At 44.8% G+C, this 23,207-nt stretch overlaps 1 protein-coding gene across 4 annotated transcripts in view; it reads right to left on the bottom strand.

Moving 5' to 3' along the window:
• Positions 1 to 23,207, bottom strand: part of LOC106608927 (echinoderm microtubule-associated protein-like 1) — a 90,085-nt gene that overhangs the window by 49,439 nt on the left and 17,439 nt on the right. The window contains exon 1 of one of the 4 annotated variants that reach the window (XM_014207284.2): positions 9,223 to 9,908. The exons of 1 other annotated variant lie outside the window; for it this stretch is intronic. In XM_014207284.2, the coding sequence (XP_014062759.1) occupies positions 9,223 to 9,289 (67 nt within the window). In that variant the 5' untranslated portion in view covers positions 9,290 to 9,908. Of the gene's footprint in view, positions 1 to 9,222; positions 9,909 to 23,207 lie in introns of those variants that run through there. 2 more of the 4 variants (XM_014207194.2, XM_014207360.2) reach the window with 2 other exon arrangements.

Below are 23,207 nucleotides of genomic sequence, written 5' to 3'. Positions count from 1 at the left end.
GAATGAATTTAATTGATCTCATTCTCTTTATTCCCTTAGATGGGATATTGAAGGTTTTCTAGATATATTTCTCTGTAAACAACCACAAGCTAAGGGGAATCATATCTCATAGCTATCCATCTACTAAACTGGGTTTATTTCCCATATCTCCCTGTAATTTCTATTTGTATTTATTATGGATCCCCATTAGCTGCTGCTAAAGTGTGTGTGTGTGTGTATGCATGTGTCTGTGCCAATGTTTGTGTTGCTTCACAGTCCCCGCTGTTCCATAAGGTGTTTTTTTATCTGTTTTTTAAATCTAATTTTACTGCTTGTGTCAGTTACTCAATGTGGAATAGAGTTCCATGTAGTCATGGCTGGATGTAGTACTGTTTGCCTCCCATAGCCTGTTCTGCACTTGGGGACTGTGACGAGACCTCTTGTGGCATGTCTTGTGGGGTATGCATGGGTGTCCGAGCTGTGTGCCAGTAGTTCAAACAGACAGCTCGGTGCATTCAACATGTCAATACCTCTCATAAATAAAAGTTTCAGCCAGGAGAGATTGACATGCATATTATTAATATTAGCTCTCTGTGTACATCCAAGGGCCAGACATGCTGCCCTGTTCTGAGCCAGTTGCAATTATACTAAGTTATTTTTTTGTGGCACCTGACCACACGAATGAACAGTAGTCAAGGTTCGACAAAACTAGGGCTTGTAGGACCTGCCTTGTTGATAGTGTTGTTAAGGAGGCAGAGCATCGCTTTATTATAGACAGACTTCTCCCCATCTTAGCTACTACTGCATCAATATGTTTTGACCATGACAGTTTACAATCTAGTGTTACTCCAAGCAGTTTAGTCATCTAAACTTGCTCAATTTCCACATTATTTCTTACAAGATTTAGTTGAGGTTTAGGGTTAAATAATAATAACAGCAATCAACCAATCAAACCACTCAGCTCTGGGAGATACTCTCACCAGCATGAGGTTAATTATATCTGGTAAGATTAGAACTGGGCAATGAAAATAGGGTTTTGATTTAGAAGGTGAAGCCAGGACATGTGATGGGCCCTGGCCTTGGTGTGGGGTAGTACGCAAATTCAGAGAATTACATGAGAATGAAATAATTGTGCTCACCGATCATACTAATTTAATTCATCCACCGGTCATAATAGTTTCAGTGAAACATACATAACAGTTGGCTTACTGGTCTAACTATTTGCATATTAAATCCAAATACCAGATTGGAATAATCCTGTTAGCTCCAGCTTTAGTTATAAACACACCTTTGTTTCCCGTAGACTTGTGCTGAATCCTTTTAACATCAGGGTTGTGTTCATTATTACATGAAAATAAAAAGGTTTAAAACAGTTTTCTAGTCCAGGTAGTCACTCTCAGTTCTGATCCCTTGTCCTTGGTCTTTCTGTTGGTGCCTGATGAGGAAAGTGGAGATACCTCCTCAAGGTTAACCAGAGCACTAAAGAGTTTCTACCCCAGAATCCTGCTTCTGAAAATTTGATGAATTATGAGCCCTCCTGCTTCCTGTACTGAACTGCAAAGCCCCAGCAGTAGCCCCACCTCTCGCACCAACATTTCCACACATCCAATAGAACATAACATTTCTATCACGTTCTTCCACTGATATTCATATGCATGAAATGCAGCTCAGGGAATGCTTGTGTGGAGGAGTTGTCTACCCCAGCATGTGTTTCATGACCTCGTTATCTGTCTATAACTTACACATTCACAGTGCTAGAGGCGTATACTTCCACCCCCCTCACTCCACTGCTATTTCCACTCTCCCTTTCACAGAAGGGAACATTAGGAGGAAAAAAATGTGGCAGCATTATTTACACTATGTATTTCAGACATACAGTTGAAGTTGGAAGTTTATATACACCTTAGCCAAATACATTTAAACTCCGTTTTTCACAATTCCTGACATTTAATCCTAGTACAAATTCCCTGTCTTAGGTCAGTTAGGATCAGCACTTTATTTTAAGAATGTGAAATGTCAGAATAATAGTAGAGAGAATTATTTATTTCAGGTTTTATTTCTTTCATCACATTCCCAGTGGGTCAGAAGTTTACATACACTCAATTAGTATTTGGTAGCATTGCCTTTAAATTGTTTAACTTGGGTCAAACGTTTTGGGTAGCCTTCCACAAGCTTCCCACAATAAGTTGGGTGAGTTTTGGCTCATTCCGTTCAGTTACAGTGCTGGTGTAACTGAGTCAGGTTTGTAGGCCTTCTTGCTCGCACACACTTTTTCAGTTCTTCCCACACATTTTCTATAGGGTTGAGGTCAGGGCTTTGTGATGGCCACTCCAATACCTTGACTTTGTTGTCCTTAAGCCATTTTGCCACAAATTTGGAAATATGCTTGGGGTCATTGTCCATTTGGAAGACCCAATTGCGACCAAGCTTTAACTTCCTGTTGCTTCAATATATCCACATAATTTTCCCTTCTTATGATGCCATCTATTTTGTAAATCGCACCAGCCCCTCCTGCAGCAAAGCACACCCACAACATGATGTTGCCACCCCCGTGCTTCACGGTTGGGATGGTGTTTTTCAGCTTGCAAGCCTCCCCCTTTTTCCTCCCATCATAACGAAGGTCATTATGGCCAAATTGTTCTATTTTTGTTTCATTAGACCAGAGGACATTTCTCCAAAAAGTACGATCTTTATCCTCATGTGCATTTGCAAACCGTAGTCTGGCTTCTTCCTTGCTGAGTGGCCTTTCAGGTTATGTCGATATAGGACTCGTTTTACTGTGGATATAGATACTTTTGTACCTGTTTCCGCCAGCATCTTCACAAGGTCCTTTGCTGTTGTTCTGGGATTGATTTGCACTTTTTGCAACAAAGTACGTTCATCTCTAGGAGACAGAACGCGTCTCCTTCCTAAGCAGTATGACGGCTGCGTGGTCCCATGGTGTTTATAGTTGCGCACTCTTGTTTGAACAGATGAACGTGGTACCTTCAGGCATTTGGACATTGCTCCCAAGGATGAACCAGACTTGTGGAGGTCTACAATTCTTTTCAACTGTACTTCAACTGTATATTTTTGCCTGCGCTTTACACTGTTTTCTGTGTGTTCCATAGTGAATAAGGGTCGTCGTGGGTTGATGACACTGTGTTCCATAGTGAATAAGGGTCGTCGTGGGTTGATGACACTGTGTTCCATAGTGAATAAGGGTCGTCGTGGGTTGATGACACTGTGTTCCATAGTGAATAAGGGTCGTCGTGGGTTGATGACACTGTGTTCCATAGTGAATAAGGGTCGTCGTGGGTTGATGACACCGTGTGTTCCATAGTGAATAAGGGTCGTCGTGGGTTGATGACACTGTGTTCCATAGTGAATAAGGGTCGTCGTGGGTTGATGACACTGTGTTCCATAGTGAATAAGGGTCGTCGTGGGTTGATGACACCGTGCATTCCATAGTGAATAAGGGTCGTCGTGGGTTGATGACACCGTGCATTCCATAGTGAATAAGGGTCGTCGTGGGTTGATGACACCGTGCATTCCATAGTGAATAAGGGTCGTCGTGGGTTGATGACACTGTGTTCCATAGTGAATAAGGGTCGTCGTGGGTTGATGACACTGTGTTCCATAGTGAATAAGGGTCGTCGTGGATTGATGACACTGTGTTCCATAGTGAATAAGGGTCGTCGTGGGTTGATGACACTGTGTTCCATAGTGAATAAGGGTCGTCGTGGGTTGATGACACTGTGTTCCATAGTGAATAAGGGTCGTCGTGGGTTGATGACACTGTGTTCCATAGTGAATAAGGGTCGTCGTGGGTTGATGACACTGTGTTCCATAGTGAATAAGGGTCGTCGTGGGTTGATGACACTGTGTTCCATAGTGAATAAGGGTCGTCGTGGGACGATGGAAGAAAAGGCAGAATACTACGACGAAAGGAAACTCATGGCCATGCTCTCTCTGTATGTACTGGATGATACACAACATGAAATGACTTGTTTGATGAAACAGCTGTTAACTTGTCCAGTGTATCTGTTTTACTGGACACTTACACATGAATTAATTATACTGTTATTACATTTGAATTACGTAGGCAAAGATCTTATGGATTGAATCAGAAAATATATCACTTTTACTTTCAGTCCCTCCATGTATTCATGGTGCTGCTTCATACTACCATGAACCAAGCCCCCCTTTCAGTGAGACTATCATCACACTGTGGATAAAGGTAGCTGTGTTCATTTCATCATCAAAAATAGTGACAAAAACATATTTTTCTGGGGCAATTGATGCAACTATATCTGACTAAACAAACCCAGAAAAAAACTGTAACTAAACAAAATACATTTTTCATTTCAGTTGACTAAAACTGTGACTAAAATCTGACTACTAAGTGGACTGGACAAGAGTTTTTGGAAAGATTGAGAGGTTTTCAGTGATAAGCACAATTAATATTAGCAGCACAGATGAGCAGTGCTGTTCTGTTCAGCAGTGGGAAGGATATGCCCCACCTGGCACACACAGCGTACATCAGCTGGTGAGCTGCGGGGGACAAAGCGATGAGTGTGGGCAGACAGGCTTCGCTCTGGCTCCGCCTCCAATTATACACATCGCGCAGGCCACTCTCTTGCTTCTCCGTAGCTAACCAATCACCACCAGCCTTCTAGTTAGCTACCCTTTGCCTGGTTAAGAAACACAAGCTGCTTTACGAAATTATTAACAATAGCAGCATTAAGTTTAATAATAAAACAATAGTCTAGCTCTGTTTTTCTCTCCCTAAGTATGGAAAAGTAGGCTGTCTTTTTAAATTGTAGTATCACTCAACCCTCCCACTTTCTCCACTGCATTTCATAGACAGGTTCTGTAACCAATGTAGCCAAGTCTCCTTTTCCTCGGCTTAATTCTAGCCCTTACCATTCAAACGATATGACCTATAATACCGTTGCTACTTTTTTTTTTCTTTCTATCGTACATTTGGCGGGCCGCATTTTACACTCAGGAAGCATATCGAGGGCTGTTCTAAAACTAGGCTACTTGGGGACCGGACCGTTAAACATTGGTTTAGGCTACACCTTGTTCTGTCATGTTCCCTCATTAGCTAGCTATAGCTAACAACCTGGGGATGCGTTCAGCAGGACGCAACGTTTTGGAATGTTCAGATAGAAATATGCTATGTGGAACAAACATGCCTCTCTGACATGATGAATAAGGAATAATGTCAGCTCTATTCAGGAAATTTCCATTTGCAACATTTGAGAATGTATTTCAACTGAACATTGCTATGGTAACATTACCAGTAGCCTATATGCAAACATTTGGTGGCACAGAACGAAAGGAAAAGGGATAGCAAACAATTTATTTCCACTACACTATATCTGACTGGCTGACTGACTGAGTTAATGACTCAGACTTGAACTTGAACTTGAACACTTGGACCAGGTTTCGAGCACTGGGACTCGGACCAGCCATAGGAACTCGTGACTCAACCATTGGTGACTCGGACATCGAGCACAAGGGGACTTGGGACTCGAGATTTAGTGACTCGACTACGTCACTAGGCGAAACAGTTATTAGCTCCCGTTCAAAGTCATTAGCCCCAGTTCTACTTCTGGACATCAGTGTAGCGTCTGGGGAACGGTGATGACAATGTTAATGACGAAGGTGCATCCCATAGTGACGGAGGTGCATCCCATAGTGATGGAGGTGCATTCCATAGTGACGGAGGTGCATTCCATAGTGACGGAGGTGCATCCCATAGTGATGGAGGTGCATCCCATAGTGACGGAGGTGCATCCCATAGTGATGGAGGTGCATTCCATAGTGACGGAGGTGCATCCCATAGTGACGGAGGTGCATCCCATAGTGATGGAGGTGCATTCCATAGTGACGGAGGTGCATCCCATAGTGACGGAGGTGCATTCCATAGTGACGGAGGTGCATCCCATAGTGACGGAGGTGCATCCCATAGTGACGGAGGTGCATCCCATAGTGATGGAGGTGCATCCCATAGTGACGGAGGTGCATTCCATAGTGACGGAGGTGCATCCCATAGTGACGGAGGTGCATCCCATAGTGACGGAGGTGCATCCCATAGTGACGGAGGTGCATCCTATAGTGACGGAGGTGCATCCCATAGTGACGGAGGTGCATTCCATAGTGACGGAGGTGCATCCCATAGTGACGGAGGTGCATCCCATAGTGACGGAGGTGCATTCCATAGTGACGGAGGTGCATCCCATAGTGACGGAGGTGCATTCCATAGTGACGGAGGTGCATCCCATAGTGACGGAGGTGCATCCCATAGTGACGGAGGTGCATTCCATAGTGACGGAGGTGCATCCCATAGTGATGGAGGTGCATCCCATACCACTTTGCCAATACTTTTGCGCCACTGCTTCTCTCTCTCTCTCTCTCAAATGAAAGGGCATTTAGTTGACTAAAATGGCCCACTGCTTTCGTCATTTTGACTAAGACTTAATATTTTTGTCAAAACTACTAAGATTAGACTAAATTTTAAAACATTGCGCCAAAATTAGCACTGCTAGGTAGTGTACATTGTTTTCTAAAAGCAGATGATTCATACATCACATGCCAAACAGACGGTTGCCATTACATAGGTAGTATCATTTCTGAACTGGCAACAGTGAGGGCAGCTACATCCACTCAGCAGCAACACAAGTCTACAGTTTCAGACAAGACGCTCCACAGACCCCAGGAGCAGAGCAGTTTATGGCTTCGTATTGTACAACAGAAGCGACAACGCAGAACATTAGCCGTGAACCCATCTCCGAACAGGAAGAAAAGAAGGGCGGTTAAATGTAGACATCCTGACGGTGCCTTAACAGCCCAAACAGGTTTCTTCAACCCGACCTGCCCTCCACCTTTTGTCTGTCTGTTTTTGTTGGTTTGTTGCTAACCCTAATCCCGTTGCATGTGCTTGCATTAATGGCTTTACATAAACCAAAAAGGGGGGAGGGAACTGTGCCACTCTGTTGGTGTGCCAAGTACCAAACTCTTGGCGACATTGGTGATGCTGTGGGCAGTGCCAGCACTGCAGGCCCTAGAGGAGAGGGGATGTAGGGCAGTGACAAGGATGTCTGGTGAAATCTGAAGGAATAAGTCCATCTTATTGCCAGGGAAAAACAGCGAATTCTCTGGATTTACCAGTTCGTAGTCTATTGGCTGATCATTCATAACAACACTAAGTGAATACGACCAGCTCATCCACTGTCGGTATTAAGTCAGACACCAAGGGATAGTAACAGCAACAACAACAACAAAAAAACATCTTTAATCCATCTTCGTTAAAGGCTGAGGTGTGGAGGATACATTTGATTTGATACATTCGATACTGTAGATCCTCTTCTTGAAATACAGTTCCCTGATAATTGACTACTGCACTACTAATGGGGATAACTCCCCTTAGCAGCCCATCTCCTCAGGACAAAAGCCTGCTTTTCTAGTTTGCCGAGTCGCTGACCCAGTCCCCCTGCCATTATTCTGGTTGGCTGATCACTAACACATGAAGCGTTCAAGAACAAAATGACATCACTTTTACAGGCAGTTCCACAGCTGGCCAGCGCACCATTGGGTGATCTCAGAGCCTCCAGACTACACACTTACCCAATGAGTGTGTAGTTGGAACAATGAGGCCCTCTCGCCTGATATGAACCAAGCCCCTCGGTCAGTATGACAGTCTCAGTGAGAGAACATTGGAAAATCCCTGGCAACAGATTCACAACAGCTTGGCATGTTTCGTCTTCTGGCTTGTAAGAGGGAACAGGACTTTCTGAAGTAATTACAAACCGTGTTAGGCAGTGTTTTGAAGCGCTCGCAAGCTTTTCGCTTACACAGCAGCGTCATTACCCACTACAAAATTAGAAAATGCCAACCACGTCAGACTAGGGCGTGGTTCTGTGCCAATTGGGAGACTTGAGAACATTCAAAACCCAGAGACTTTAGTATATATTTTTATGTGTTTGACAACACCGTTATAGGTGATTTTGACTTGACACTTGTACTTATTTGATCCAATACTTCTGTATGTGTGTTAATTATTAAACACCCTTTAGTGACAGCAAGTAAACAGTATGTCACATTGCAGTAACCTTTCTTCTTTCAATCAGATTACAGGATCATTATTAACAGTGTAAAAGGTCAATGTCATTCTCGGAGGAGGAAGCTTTACTTCTTTTTATCCAGCTTGACACCTGTTTTTCAGGTTACCCAGCATGCCTAAGTTACTGTTTGACATTATCAAGTCCTGCACACCACACAGCACACTATCAGTATCATTTTCCAACAATGGTAATTAAGTTCTATAACGTCAACCTTCTATAACTCATTAACCATACACATTATTAGATGATGTTTGAGTATTCTGTTTATTTTGCTCCAGGGTTCAGATCTAGGATCAGTTTCCCTATCCAAGTCCTAACATTAGCCATTAGTGGGCGAAATGCAACATTGAAATAAGACCAGCGTCTAGAGGCAACCTACTCCCTTTGGCTCAGCAGAGCTCTAAGTAAGTATGTCAGACAGTGTCTCCTGTATCTGGGCAGACGTCAGGCTGTGTTGATAAGAGAGATTGATTGGTTGTGACAAAGTGATGTGTCATGCACCTTTACACACTCTACTAATAACCTGCAACCCCAATTCCACTTCCTGTCTCCAGCCATCATCACACTTGAACTGTCCAGTATACAAGCTGAGGACAATCAGCACATCCCAATGCTTTATAAGAAGACAAGAGCCACAGACCAAACTGAAATGGAAACCAGCGGTGAAAGAGCAGACCTTTGTTTATATCCCTTATCCTTTTCCTCATCCATATGTTTCGCTTTTTTTTCCTGCCGGTTGACATTTTTGCAGAGGGTGTTGACAATCCTTCGACCCAGATTCTTGACAGAAACATTTCCTCAGAAGGTTTTGAATTATATCTTTTATTTCCAGCTCTGCATGGTTAAACTCTAAATTGTAATATTGTTCCCAGCTATGTCTGAATTCGGTTCATGTTATAGCCTACAATCCCATCTATGTCTTCCACATAAGACAGCATCTACTCAGCACCAAGGGTAAACATTCACTTTCATCAAAGCCTTAAGTCGAGTTTGAGCTCTATAATAGCCTCACGCCTGCATTAACAGCCCTGCCAGCAGGGACTACCTCTTCGGTGTTAAGTTTAAACAGGCAGTGGTGACATCTCATGTTAAGCACACAGACAGATTGTTGACCAGAAGGAGATTAGTTTACCGTTACAGAACTGCAGCAGCGAAGAGGTGTCATAGAGGCTGCTGTAGCTGGAAAACCCGTCCTCCATTCTGGACTTCTACCGTGCTCCTCCACTCCCTCCTCTCTTGTTCCCTCTCTCCTCCAGCGAGTTCCCGTTACTTTCGCTTGCTTGCTACCACCAAGGCTCTTCCTCTATTCAACATCCAGTTTTCCCGGGTCAGGCTACCCGTGTCAGTTAACATGGCAACCCATTCACTATGATTATGTCACGTGAACTCAGACTCTCCTTTTCTTTGAATGGTCCTGAGGACAAACTCCAAAAGATTAGAGGGTGAACCTCCGGGAGAAGTTCAAAACACAGGTTCTTGCTCCTCTTCTCCTCTCTCCTCTCTCCTCTCTCCAGTTGCAGCTGTGTGGCGTTAAACCGTGTGCTGATCTCAACAAGAAAAACAGATTTGAGAGGCTTGAGCTGTAAGTGGAGCTCTGGCAGCAGAGACTGTGTGTGTGTGCGTGTGTGTGTGTGTATGTGTGTGTGTGTGTGTGAGAGAGAGAGAGAGAGAGAGAGACAGCGAGCGAGCGAGAGAGAGAGAGAGAGAGAGAGACTGTGTGTGTGTGTGTGTGTGTGTGTACGAGAGAGAGAGAGAGTGTTTGTGCGTGTGAGTGTGAGTGTTTGGATAATGCCTTGGACAGAGTTCCCCGGCCCGGCCTTTCACGGACTGTGGACGAGTGAGAGCAGAGGGGGTTGGGCCTCTTTCAAAACACAGATCCTCCCTCTTGCCTAGAGAGGACACAGAGTGTGAGCGAGAGAGAGTGAGCGAGAGAGAGTGAGCGAGAGAGAGTGAGCGAGAGAGCTAGAGAGAGGGAGAGGGAGAGAGAGAGAGAGAGAGAGAGAGAGAGAGAAAGGAGAGTGAGACAGCCTATGATCACCAGAAAGGAAAGGAGTAAAGGGAAACAAGGAAGAAGCTAGGTTGCAGCTAGTAGAAGGAAATGAGATGTAGTAAGTAAGAAGCTGTGTTGTTGTTCAGCTCTTCTAGCCTGCTGACAGAAACATTCCTGTCAGAATAATAATCCCAAAAGAGCCACTGATACGAGAGAAACTGAATGGATATTAATAAATATAGAGTAAAGCTCTTTCTCAGTCCCAAAGAGAAGAATTCAAGCGAAGAGAGTAATCCAAGAGAAGAGAGGAATCCAAGAGAAGAGAGGAATCCAAGAGAAGAGAGGGATCCAAGAGAAGAGAGGGATCCAAGAGAAGAGAGGAATCCAAGAGAAGAGAGGAATCCAAGAGAAGAGAGGGATCCAAGAGAAGAGAGGAATCCAAGAGAAGAGAGGAATCCAAGAGAAGAGAGGAATCCAAGAGAAGAGAGGAATCCAAGAGAAGAGAGGGATCCAAGAGAAGAGAGGAATCCAAGAGAAGAGAGGAATCCAAGAGAAGAGAGGGATCCAAGAGAAGAGAGGAATCCAAGAGAAGAGAGGGATCCAAGAGAAGAGAGGGATCCAAGAGAAGAGAGGGATCCGTCCATTCAGGAGAAAAAGAACAGAAACAGATGGAAGTGTAACACAGAGAAGAGATGGAGATTCGCTGAGACTAGCAAAGAATAGGGACTTCTATTGTAGAAGAGTGTCCCGGTCTACCGGTCAGAGTTCAACGGGTAGATAGAAATAGATGACGTAGAACAAATATGGCTCTCTGACAAGCGGAACAAGGAATCACATCCGGTCTATTTGTGACATTCCTATCTGCAACGTTCCACAATATTTGGCTCTGGAGGCAGACTGGGGCAGAGAGGGATTTGGATCACAAAGTCACAGAACAATGTGAAGCCACATCTTCCCAATCCATTTTCCCAAGAAGAAGAAGAAGAAGGTGGTTGAATACAATCAGCATTGTTATTATCAGCCTTCTCTGTCTTAAAGCAGACAGTGTAATCATCAAAGAAGATGTACAGAGGGAGGGAGGGAGGGAGGGAGGGAGGGAGGGAGGGAGGGAGGGAGGGAGGGAGGGAGGGAGGGAGGGAGGGAGGGAGGGAGGGAGGGAGGGAGGGAGGGAGGGAGGGAGGAAAGTGCCGCTACATTTTGACTGGGGGTTTTCTGCAGCTGTCAAAGAAGAGATAGGGGAGGATGAGAAGGAGGGAAAGGGAGGGAGGGAAGGAGGAGGGAGAGGGAAGAAGGGAGGGAAGGAGAAAGACTGTCTCTACATTTTAACCTGGGGCTCCTGACTGCAGCCGTCACGGGGGAAAACCTCTTTCAATTATTCATGCACCTGGTGTGGGATGGAAAGAAAAATATATGCATAAAGATGACTGTGACCTATATTTACTTCTCAAATACTCCTCGCACTGTTCTGCCTCATGATAGGAAACAGGGCCAAAAACACAACAATGAAAGCTTTAATGATAGATGCAAGAAGGGACAGATCTCAGATCTGTTTCAACCTGGACTGCTTTGTCTCGGAGCATGTTAGTGATTTGTTAGGGGCTTTTCTACTGACTCTAGAACAGACCGGGGCAAGGTATCTCTGGTGGATACTGGTGGTGGAGCGTTCTCTTCTATTTCCCCTCAAGGGATTGCACTGTGCACTCTGTTCTGTTCCACCTAGCTAGTCTATTACACAACAGGATGAAGTCCCTCTTAAGACTTCTATTTTCTGGCAACCTACAGGAGCGAACAAGGCTCCCCTGTGTAGTGCTTTTATATCAGAGATGTTAGAAACACTACTGGATCTGTCTGTATCACAAACGTTGCAGTGCTGCCTTCACTCGTCCATGTTTTTCCTTCTGCATCACAATATGAATGATGGGGGACACCCTTTGAAAGATGTTTATCTGTCTGTCCAAGTTCATATTGATCTGTTTTTCTCCTGGCATAGCGGTATGTCATACAAATTTACACACACAACAAATACCAATGTACACATATGCCTACGTATAAAACACAATGGTACGTATTTCCTTTAGATGTCCTCAACTGAAAATTACAATATTGTCTGAGGAAAGCCTTACTGTGGCTAAATTAGAATCCAGTCAGATTAGAGTGTATATTCTATTGTAGCTCCCCCAGTCTTTATAAGGGCAGTTGTAGATTAGGGAAGGAGAGGGTGAGGTAATACGATGGTTGGGTGAGGGGAAGTGAGGCAGGGGTATCCCGCGGGTGGCAGCTGGAGGAGGGATCTACTCCCCCTCACCCCGTTCCCCCCCACCTCGCCCACTCACCCCGTCCCCCTCACCCCATCCCCACCGCCCCATCCACCACCCTGTCCCCTCATCCCGCCCCCCTGCCCTGTCCCCTCACCCCGTTCCCCCCCACCCAGCCTGCCCACCCCCACAGCTTTGGGGCAGTATTAGACAGGGCCCACCAGTCTGCCAGTGGGCCAGGATTAAAGCCACAATCAAAGGTAGATGGCTGTCCAAGAGGATTAATCCCTTTCTCTATGATGTACCTACCATCTGCCTGGGGGCTGATGACCCCAATGTGTTTTTACTAGGGTGCGTCACAAAACTAAGTCCCCCTAGCCTTAGTCAAACATTGGAGTCATTCTCAATTTGTCCCGTTTGGAGAGATCTGAGGGCACCCAATATGCTCTAAATGGATCTCTGCCAAAATGTCTGTCTTTGTGAAAAGGTTTTTCCCCAAGTGTTCGGGTGTTACTGGGGTGTGTCACACAAATTGCCTAATAGTCAATTATTTGGCCAACCCTAGCCTAGGGACGAGGCTAGGTCAACCCCAATGTGTCTGTTGGAGATCTGAGGACACAAATTAAAACGGGAACCAAAATGGTTTTAGTCTGTCTGATGGGCTGAGAGAGCGCCACAGTAATGAGGGCCAAGGTTCATGAAGGGGTAATCAGCGGTCTGGGCAGCACACTGTCAGAGCCTCAGACTGAATCTCTATTCCATTTTACACTGGCTCATCTGGCTGTGAGAGCCGGATAGTGTGAACATAATAAGGCTGGTGACAGCAGGTCATCACCTCCTTTCCTCCTAATGTTCCCATCTGTGGAAGGGAGAGTGGAAATAGCAGTGGAGTGAGTGAGCGTGTGTGTGTGTGTGTGTGTGTGTGTGTGTGTGTGTGTGTGTGTGTGTGTGTGTGTGTGTGTGTGTGTGTGTGTGTGTGTGTGTGTGTGTGTGTGTGTGTGTGTGTGTGTGTGTGAGCGTGAGCTTGTGTGTGTGTGAGCGTGTGCGTGTGTGTGTGTGTGTGTGTGTGTGTGTGAGCGTGAGCGTGAGCATGTGCGTGTGCGTGTGTGTGTTGCTCCTGTGTTCAGACCTCTACTAAATGTAGTCTCTTTCTGAAATGACAACCTGAGCCTGCCTGACTCTCACCACCGCTGGATCTCAGCTAACGTCGTCACAGGAAAGCCCTGTTTGCAGTATGTCTCACCAAGCAACAGCAACTGTCCATACAAAAACATTATCCCTCACAGAATATTTTTGTTGTGCGGAATATCGGCAGGAATAATATCTTGACCTATAAACCCAGAAGCCACACTATGTGATGGACTGTTCATGTTAATCAGCAGTACAGTCACTCATGTGTTGGGTTCAGCCATCCACAAATCAATATTTCCTTTGTAATTTGTTTGTAATCTGAAAAAAATATATTGTAAAATGTCCTTATTCCTTAATATAATAGGATAGGTGTGGAACTGTCACACAACATGACCAGCCAGTATCATAACATGACCAGCCAGTATCATAACATGACCAGCCAGTATCATAACATGACCAGCCAGTATCATAACATGACCAGCCAGTATCATCACATGACCAGCCAGTATCATAACATGACCAGCCAGTATCATAACATGACCAGCCAGTATCATAACATGACCAGCCAGTATCATAACCAGCCAGTATCATAACATAACCAGCCAGTATCATAACATGACCAGCCAGTATCATAACATGACCAGCCAGTATCATAACATGACCAGCCAGTATCATAACCAGCCAGTATCATAACATGACCAGCCAGTATCATAACATAACCAGCCAGTATCTTAACATAACCATCCAGTATCATAACATGACCAGCCAGTATCATAACATGACCAGCCAGTATCATAACATGACCAGCCAGTATCATAACATAACCAGCCAGTATCATAACATAACCAGCCAGTATCACAACATGACCAGCCAGTATCATAACATGACCAGCCAGTATCATAACATAACCAGCCAGTATCATAACATGACCAGCCAGTATCATAACATGACCAGCCAGTATCATAACATGACCAGCCAGTATCATAACATGACCAGCCAGTATCATAACCAGCCAGTATCATAACATAACCAGCCAGTATCATAACATGACCAGCCAGTATCATAACATGACCAGCCAGTATCATAACATGACCAGCCAGTATCATAACCAGCCAGTATCATAACATGACCAGCCAGTATCATAACATGACCAGCCAGTATCATAACCAGCCAGTATCATACCATGACCAGCCAGTATCATAACATAACCAGACAGTATCACAACCAGCCAGTATCATAACATAACCAGCCAGTATCATAACATAACCAGCCAGTATCATAACATAACCATCCAGTATCATAACATGACCAGCCAGTATCATAACATGACCAGCCAGTATCATAACATAACCAGCCAGTATCATAACATGACCAGCCAGTATCATAACATAACCATCCAGTATCATACCATGACCAGCCAGTATCATAATATAACCAGACAGTATCACAACCAGCCAATATCATACCATGACTAGCAAATATCATAATATGACCAGCCAGTACCACAGTACACCAAAGTGCCTCATGTTTAGCCAGCAGCATACCACCCTGCATCCCACTGCTGCTTTGACTCTGAATCTAAGTAGGGTTGGTCCTGGTCAGTCCCTGGATGAGGGCCAGTAGGAGGCACTCTTTCCTCTGGTCTAAAAACAAATATCCCAATGCCCCAGGGCAGTGATTGGGGACATTATAGGGTGCCGTCTTACGGATGGGACGTTAAACGGGTGTTCTGACTCGCTGGTCACTAAAGATCCCATGGCAGTTATTGTAAGAGTAGGGGTGTTAACCTGGTGTCCTGGCTACATTCCCAATCTGGCCCTCGTACAATCATGGCCACCTAATCATCCCCAGCTTCCAATTGGGTCATTCATCCCCCTGTAACTTTTCCCCAGGTTGTTGCTGTAAATGGGAATGTGTTCTTTGTCAACTTACCTGGTAAAATAAAAAATACAAAATAAAAAGTCAAACACAGGGACTTGGAACAGAGGGAATATTATATTTCTATTGATTTCATCGTGTTAGTTCTATTCTAATGTCACGGGTTCAGCACAGAAACATTGTCACGGTACTGTGTTCAGAGAAGTGCTAGTGCCAGATCACAGAAGCTAAGGTTCTTGGGATTTATGAATCTGGGTCACAGTCCTTGTTCTGGCTTAGTCTTCCGTCACAGTCTAGAATTGCATTATGTGCAGACTTAAAAAATGAATACCATTTGCTATCTTACTACTACCTCACTATCATGATGTCTGTCCTTGATTTGCGTGGTTACTAACACCAACACAATGGCTACTACCAGCAACAGTTCAACTACCTAGTACATTGTTCTCTCTAATTCAAGGTTAAGTGAATCTGTTTTGGGGGAGCCATTGTTCTCGTCACGGAGACATCAAACAGAGTGCCCTATCTCCTCCTCCTGGATCTCCCCCTCTCTCTTTCTATGCTTCATCTTAATAGCATAAATTGGCTTCTCCTCCTCCTCCTCCTGGCTCTCCCCCTCTCTCTTTCTCTGCTTCATCTCAATAGCATAAAGTGGCTTCTCCTCCTCCTCCTGGCTCTCTCCCTCTCTCTCCCTCTCTCCCCCCTCTCTTTCTCTGCTTCATCTCAATAGCATAAAGTGGCTTCTTCTCCTCCTCCTCCTACTCCTGGCTCTCTCTCTCTCTCCCCCCTCTCTTTCTCTGCTTCATCTCAATAGCATAAAGTGGCTTCTTCTCCTCCTCCTACTCCTGGCTCTCTCTCTCTCTCCCCCCTCTCTTTCTCTGCTTCATCTCAATAGCATAAAGTGGCTTCTTCTCCTCGTCTCCATGCTTTAATCTCTAATGATGGGATAGAAATTGGAGGAGGATGCCAATTCCTCATAGAGATCCACCATATAGCTTTCATCTGGACTGGGTTTTCTAATAAGTGGCGTTGAAGGAGAAGAGATGAGGAGACGAGGACAGGAAATTGCTATTAAGACGACTGAGATGCAGCCGAGGAATGTCCCCACTCTGAGATGCAGCCGAGGAATGTCCCCACTCTGAGATGCAGCCGAGGAATGTCCCCACTCTGAGATGCAGCCGAGGAATGTCCCCACTCTGAGATGCAGCCGAGGAATGTCCCCACTCTGAGATGCAGCCGAGGAATGTCCCCACTCTGAGATGCAGCCGAGGAATGTCCCCACTCTGAGATGCAGCCGAGGAATGTCCCCACTCTGAGATGCAGCCGAGGAATGTCCCCACTCTGAGATGCAGCCTCAGGCAGAAGAAGAAACCTGCCCTTGGGATGGAAATTGACGGTAATCCTGAGGAGGCTGTGGATAGGCATATTACCTAGCAGCTTTTATACATTTAACACTTAACGTATACAGTCAGCTTCAAGTACAGTAGATAGAGCTACATAAAAATTCCATTAAACCTTCAATCAAAGCACCAAAGGATCTGGGTGCGAAACACAGTTATTAAGCTATTCCAAAAGTTAACTTCGAAGCTGAATGTTAAAATCAAATTTAAAAAAAATTGTCCAATTGAAATTGACTTAGGTCATTGACGACAACATCAACGCTTGATCTGGCTCTGTCAAACATCTTGTAGATGTCAAGATGAGATTGTTTAGCGTGTCAGTCAGGCTGGCGCAGACCCCACCACAGGAACGGACAGAGCCTCGTTAGCCCAGCCTGACACAGCCCCCAGAAAACACAGGACGGATCCCAAATTGCACCCTTTACCCTATATAGCGAATGCAACACGGTATATAGGAACACACACACACAGCACGCCACGTCCCATCACACTGGCATGTGTCTGGCTCTGACTGTGTGTGTTTGCTAATGAGGTTGATGATCTCTTCAAATCACAAGTATTAAACAGCAAGAGGTCATATGCTGCCTGTGATTTGGCTGTGAGCACAGTACTGACAAGTCCTATTCAATCCAATTAAACGTTATTCATCTTTGACTGGCAATTATAGCGACTACTCTATCCTTTCGTAGATACAATGCACAATTCCTTTCACTGTGTAACTTCAATGTGTAACTGCCGTTCACCATATCTCATCGTCCTGACCTTCAAAGCTAAGTCCTACGTCCACAGTACCCTCTGGGCTTCCATGGATTCCTTCTAGTCAGCCAATGACGTCATAAAGTTCTCTGTGCCCATCAACAAGAAAATGTGCTCAACATGCGCACAAATGAACTCGTAAAGATGCACACACACACACACATCACCCATCACTAGCTGATCTCTCGCTCTCTCTCTCTCCCCATTTAGGCCAAGTGAGCTGATGATGAAATTGAAGTGTGAATTAGGTTCCATAAACCAGGCTTGCAGCAGGGAGGCTGGTTAACCCACAATGCATAGCTCCCGTGTGCATACAACTGAGGGTCAGTGGACAGTTGGGAAACTATAGTTTGAATACCATAGACCACACATACACACAAGTATGTGGACACCACTTCAAATTAGTGGATTCGGCTATTTCAGCCAAACCCGTTGCTGACAGGTGTATAAAATTGAGCACACAGCCATGCAATCTTCATAGACAAACATTAGCAGTAGCACGGTCTTACTGAAGAGCTCAGTGACTTTAAAAGTGGCTCCTCTCATAGGATGCTACCTTTCCAACAAGTCAGTTTGTCAAGTTTCTGCCCTGCTAAAGCTGCCCCGGGTCAACTATAAGTGCTGTGGAAACATCTAGGAGCAACAATGGCTCAGCCGCGAGGTGGTAGGCCACACAAGCCCACAGAACGGAGCCGCTGAGTACTGAAGCGCGCAGCGCGTAAAAATCCTCTGTCCATGGTTGCAAATCTCCCTACCAACATCAGCACAAGAACAGTTCGACGGGAGCTTCATGAAATGGGTTTCCACGACCGAGCAGCCGCACACAAGCCTAAGATCACCCTGCGCAATGCCAAGCTTCAGTTGGAGTGGTGTAAAGCTCTCCGCCTTTGGACTCTGGAGCAGTGGAAATGCGTTCTGTGGAGTGATGAATCACATTTCAGCATCTGGCAGTCCAATGGACGAATCTGGGTTTGGCAGATGCCAGAAGAATGCTACCTGCCCCAATGCATAGAACCAACTGTAAAGTTTGGTGGAGGAGGAATAATGGTTTGGGGCAGTTTTTTATGGTTCAGGCTAGGCTCCTTAGTTCCAGTGAAGGAAAATCTTAACGCTACAGAATACAATGAAATTCTAGATGATTCTGTGCTTCCAACTTTGTGGCAACAGTTTGGGGAAGGCTCTTTCCTGTTTCAGCATGACAATGCGCCAGTGCACAAAGTGAGGTTCATACAGAAATTGTTTGTTGAGATCAGTGTGGAAGAACCTTAATGGCCTGCACAGAGTCCTGACCTCAATCCCATCGAACACCTTTGGGATGAATTGGAACGCCGACTGTGAGCCAGGCCTAATCACCCAACATAAGTGCTCAACCTCACTAATGCTCTTGTGGCTGAATGGAAGTCCCCGCAGCAATGTTCCAACATCTAGTGGAAATCAAATCAAATCAACGTTTATTTGTCATGTGCGCCGAATACAACACGAATACAACAGAACTTACAGTGAAATGCAATGAATTACAATCCCTAACCAACAGTGCAATTTTTAAGTAAAAAATAGGTATTAGGTAAACAATAGATAAGTAAAGAAATAAAAAAATAATAAGTAAAATGACATATACAGGTGGTACAGAGTCAATGTGCAGGGGCACCGGTTAGTCGGGCTAATAGTGGTAATATGTACATGACCGTATAGTTAAAGTTACTATGCACAGATGATAAACAGAGAGTAGCGCGTAAAAAAGGGGATGCGGCGGGGGGGTGGCGGGACACAATGCAAATAGTCCGGGTAGCGATTTGATTACCTGTTCAGGAGTCTTATGGCTTTTGGTGGGTAAAAGCTGTTGGGGTAAAAGCTGTTGAGAAGCCTTTTGGTCCTAGACTTGGCGCTCCGGTATCGCTTGCCATGCGGTAGCAGAGAGAACAGACTGGGGTGGTTGGGATCTTTGACAATTCTTTGGGCTTTCCTCTGACACCACCTAGTGTAGAGGTCCTGGATGGCATGCAGCTTAGCCCCAGTGATGTACTGGGCCGTACGCACTACCCTCTGTAGTGCCTTGCGGTCAGAGGCCGAGCAGTTGCCATACCAGGCAGTGATGCAACCAGTCAGGATGCTCTCGATGTTGCAGTTGTAGAATCTTTTGAGGATCTGAGGACCCATGCCAAATCTTTTTAGTCTCCTGAGGGGGAATAGGTTTTGTTGTGCCCTCTTCACGACTGTCTTGGTGTGTTCGGACCATTCTAATTTGTTGGTGATGTGGACACCAAGGAACTTGAAGCTCTCAACCTGCTCCACTACAGCCCCATCGATGAGAATGGAGATGTGCTCAGTCCTCTTTTTCCCGTAGTCCACAATCATCTCCCTTGTCTTGATTACGTTGAGTGATAGGTTGTTATTCTGGCACCAGCCGACCAGGTCTCTGACATCCTCCCTATAGGCTGTTTTGTTGTTGTCTGTGATCGCTGTTGTGTCGTCTGCAAACTTAATGATGGTGTTGGAGTCGTGCCCGGCCATGCAGTCGTGGTAGAACAGGGAGTACAGGAGGGGACTGAGAACACACCTCTGAGGGGCTCCAGTCTTGAGGATCAGCATGGCGGATGTTTTACTATCTAACCCTCACCAGCTGGGGGCGGCCCATCAGGAAGTCCAGGATCCAGTTGCAGAGGGAGGTGTTTAGTTCCAGGATCCTTAGCTTAGTGATGAGCTTTGAGGGCACTATGGTGTTGAATGCTGAGCTGTAGTCAATGAATAGCATTCTCACGTAGGTGTTCCTTTTGACCAGGTGGGAAAGGGCAGTGTGGAGTGCAATAGAGATTGCATCATCTGTGGATCTATTTGAGCCGTATGCAAATTGGAGTGGGTCTAGGGTTTCTGGGATAATGGTGGTAATGTGAGCTATTACCAGCCTTTCAAATCACTTCATGGCTATGGACGTGAGTGCTGTAGTCATTTAGACAGGTTACCTTAGTGCTCTTGGGCACAGGGACTATGGTGGTCTGCTTGAAACATGTTGGTATTACAGACTCAATCAGGGACATGTTGAAAATGTCAGTGAAGACACCTGCCAGTAGTTCAGCACATGCCCGGAGCACACGTCCTGGTAATCCGTCTGGCCCAGCGGCCTTTTGAATGTTGATTTGTTTAAAAGTTTTACTCACGTCGGCTGCGGAGAGCTTGATCACACAGTCGTCCAGAACAGCTGATGCTCTCATGCATGACTCAGTGTTGATTGCCTCGAAGCGAGCATAGAAGTGATTTAGCTTGTCTGGTAGGCTCGTGTCACTGGGCAGCTCGCGGCTGTGCTTCCCTTTGTTGTCTGTAATTGTTTCCAAGCCCTGCCACATCCAACGAGCATCGGAGTCGGTGTAGGACAATTCAATCTTAGTCCTGTATTGGCGCTTGATGGTTCGTCTGAGGGCACAGCAGGTCCCTCACCTTGAAAGTGGCAGCTCTACCCTTTAGCTCAGTGCGAATGTTGCCTGTAATCCATATCTTCTGATTCTGGTATGTACATACAGTCACTGTGGGGACGACGTCCTCAATGCACTTATTGATAAAGCCAATGACTGATGTGGTGTTCTTCTCAATGCATCGGAAGAATCCTGGAACATATTCCAGTCTGTGCTAGCAAAAACAGTCCTGTAGTTTAGCATCTACTTCCCAGAAGAGTGGATCACTTCAAAATTCTTATATGGAGCAAACCAGAATAGTTTTTTTTTACAGATAGCTACGGGCACACTCCAACACTCTAACAAACGGAACAGTTCTGTTTAGTGAGTCCACCAGATCAGAGGCAGTAGGGATGACCGGGGATGTTCTCTTGATAAGTGTGTGAATTGGACAATTTTACTGTCAAAATGCAACGAGTACTTCTGGATGTCTGTGAAAATGTATGGATTAAAAAGTACATTATTTTATTTAACAACATAGCGGAGTAAAATTTGTCAAAACTATAAATAGTAAAGTACAGATACCCAAAAAACTTCTTAAGTAGTACTTTAAAGTATTTTTACTTAAGTACTTTACACCACTGGACACAGGTAGGTCAGAAGATGTATAGAATTGCTTTAAAACGGCTACATAGAGTTGCAGGAAATAAGCTTTAAACCTGCAAAATTCTCTCCACCAACAAGAGGGTTGTGAACAGTTTGTGTCATGAATAGTGCTTGTGCCTATAGAAATAGACATGGCGGGGGAACGGAATGTTGCCCAATGCTGGAAGTAGGGACCCCGAGTGAGAAAGTTTGGGAACCCCTGGACTAACCCCTGAACTACAGAGTGCAGACATTCCAGTGGACACTGGATACAGTACTTCATCACTGTGTAGAATGGGTCCAATAGGTCCGTACCATTTGTATTTTCTGAGGCGTGCGATGCATCATGTTCTGTGAAGCGACTACAATATTAATCACATCTGACTTGTCCCCTCCCCCACTTCCTGTACAGATAGGAACACACAGATAGCAGGACACGACACACACACACACACACACACACACACACACACACACACACACACACACACACACACACACACACACACACACACACACACTTATTTTGCATCTGACTCAGGCTTTGAATGCATCACTTGGAAAGCAACTCAAGTAATCTCAGCTAGACCTACAGTCAAAAGGCACACAGAGCCAGTACTTGAAATCAATACAGCCAAGAATAAACGCAGCTTGTGAAACCATGCATCTCAGCATCCACGGTGGAGGACATTCCAATGTACTGTATACAATGTCATAAACCACATTTCCATCAATGATGTGTATAAACCCTGGATGACTGAAGCCACTGCGCAGCCATCTTGGTACTTTTGGAAGCTATATAAATGCATTACAGGAAAAAAAAAAATGTATGAAATGAAATGTATGCATTCACTACTGTAAGTCGCTCTGGATAAGAGCGTCTGCTAAATGACTAAAATGTAAATGTAAATGTATCTACATTAGTTTATGACACATTTATTATATTACAGACACCTTAATGAATACTTTTAAATTATATTGTGTGAGCTAAACAAAAATAAATAGGAACAAATATCTTTTTTAGAGAATATTAATGTTGCTGTCCCCACTACAACAACAAAATACTTAAATACGTGCAATTTGCCCTTGAAACATTTAATTGATCTACTGTAGAATTCCATTCATTCCAATGTAGGACTGCTCCTACTGGGGAGTACCAATATGGCCGACCGCTGGCTACAAAGCCTCTCAATGGCCAATACACAGCATCAGCAATCCAGGGTTTACATAAGTCATTGGTTTCCATCCGACCATTTCATTAAGATTAATTACTTGAAAAAAGTCACGCCTGGGCTGATGAAAATGCCTGTACAATTGTATAAATGCCGGCAGGACAGTTTGTTTGTTTGACACGGTGGGATCTTTTTGTGGTCCTCCCACTATGACTCGGAAAACCATGCAGTTTATTAGGCTATTTATTAAATAAGTTATGACGAACTTCAAAGGGTGGTGAATCTGTAACCACCTAGCAAAATGCAGTTGAAAAGACGAATAGGCTCGATTTCCAATCTACGCTCGGTTTTGGTTGAAAGTTGAAAAGACGTATTTTTCATATCATTGAAAATATGTATTTTTTAACGTTGTTGAAAAAAAACGACTATATAAAGACGTCCATCTACATTCGGTTTTGGTTGAAAGTTGAAAATACATTTTTCAGGTTGTTGTTTCATTTAACG

Source organism: Salmo salar, chromosome ssa01, assembly GCF_905237065.1.
Source record: "Salmo salar chromosome ssa01, Ssal_v3.1, whole genome shotgun sequence".
Taxonomy (NCBI): Eukaryota; Metazoa; Chordata; class Actinopteri; order Salmoniformes; family Salmonidae; genus Salmo; species Salmo salar.
This window is presented reverse-complemented; position numbering and strand designations above follow the sequence as displayed.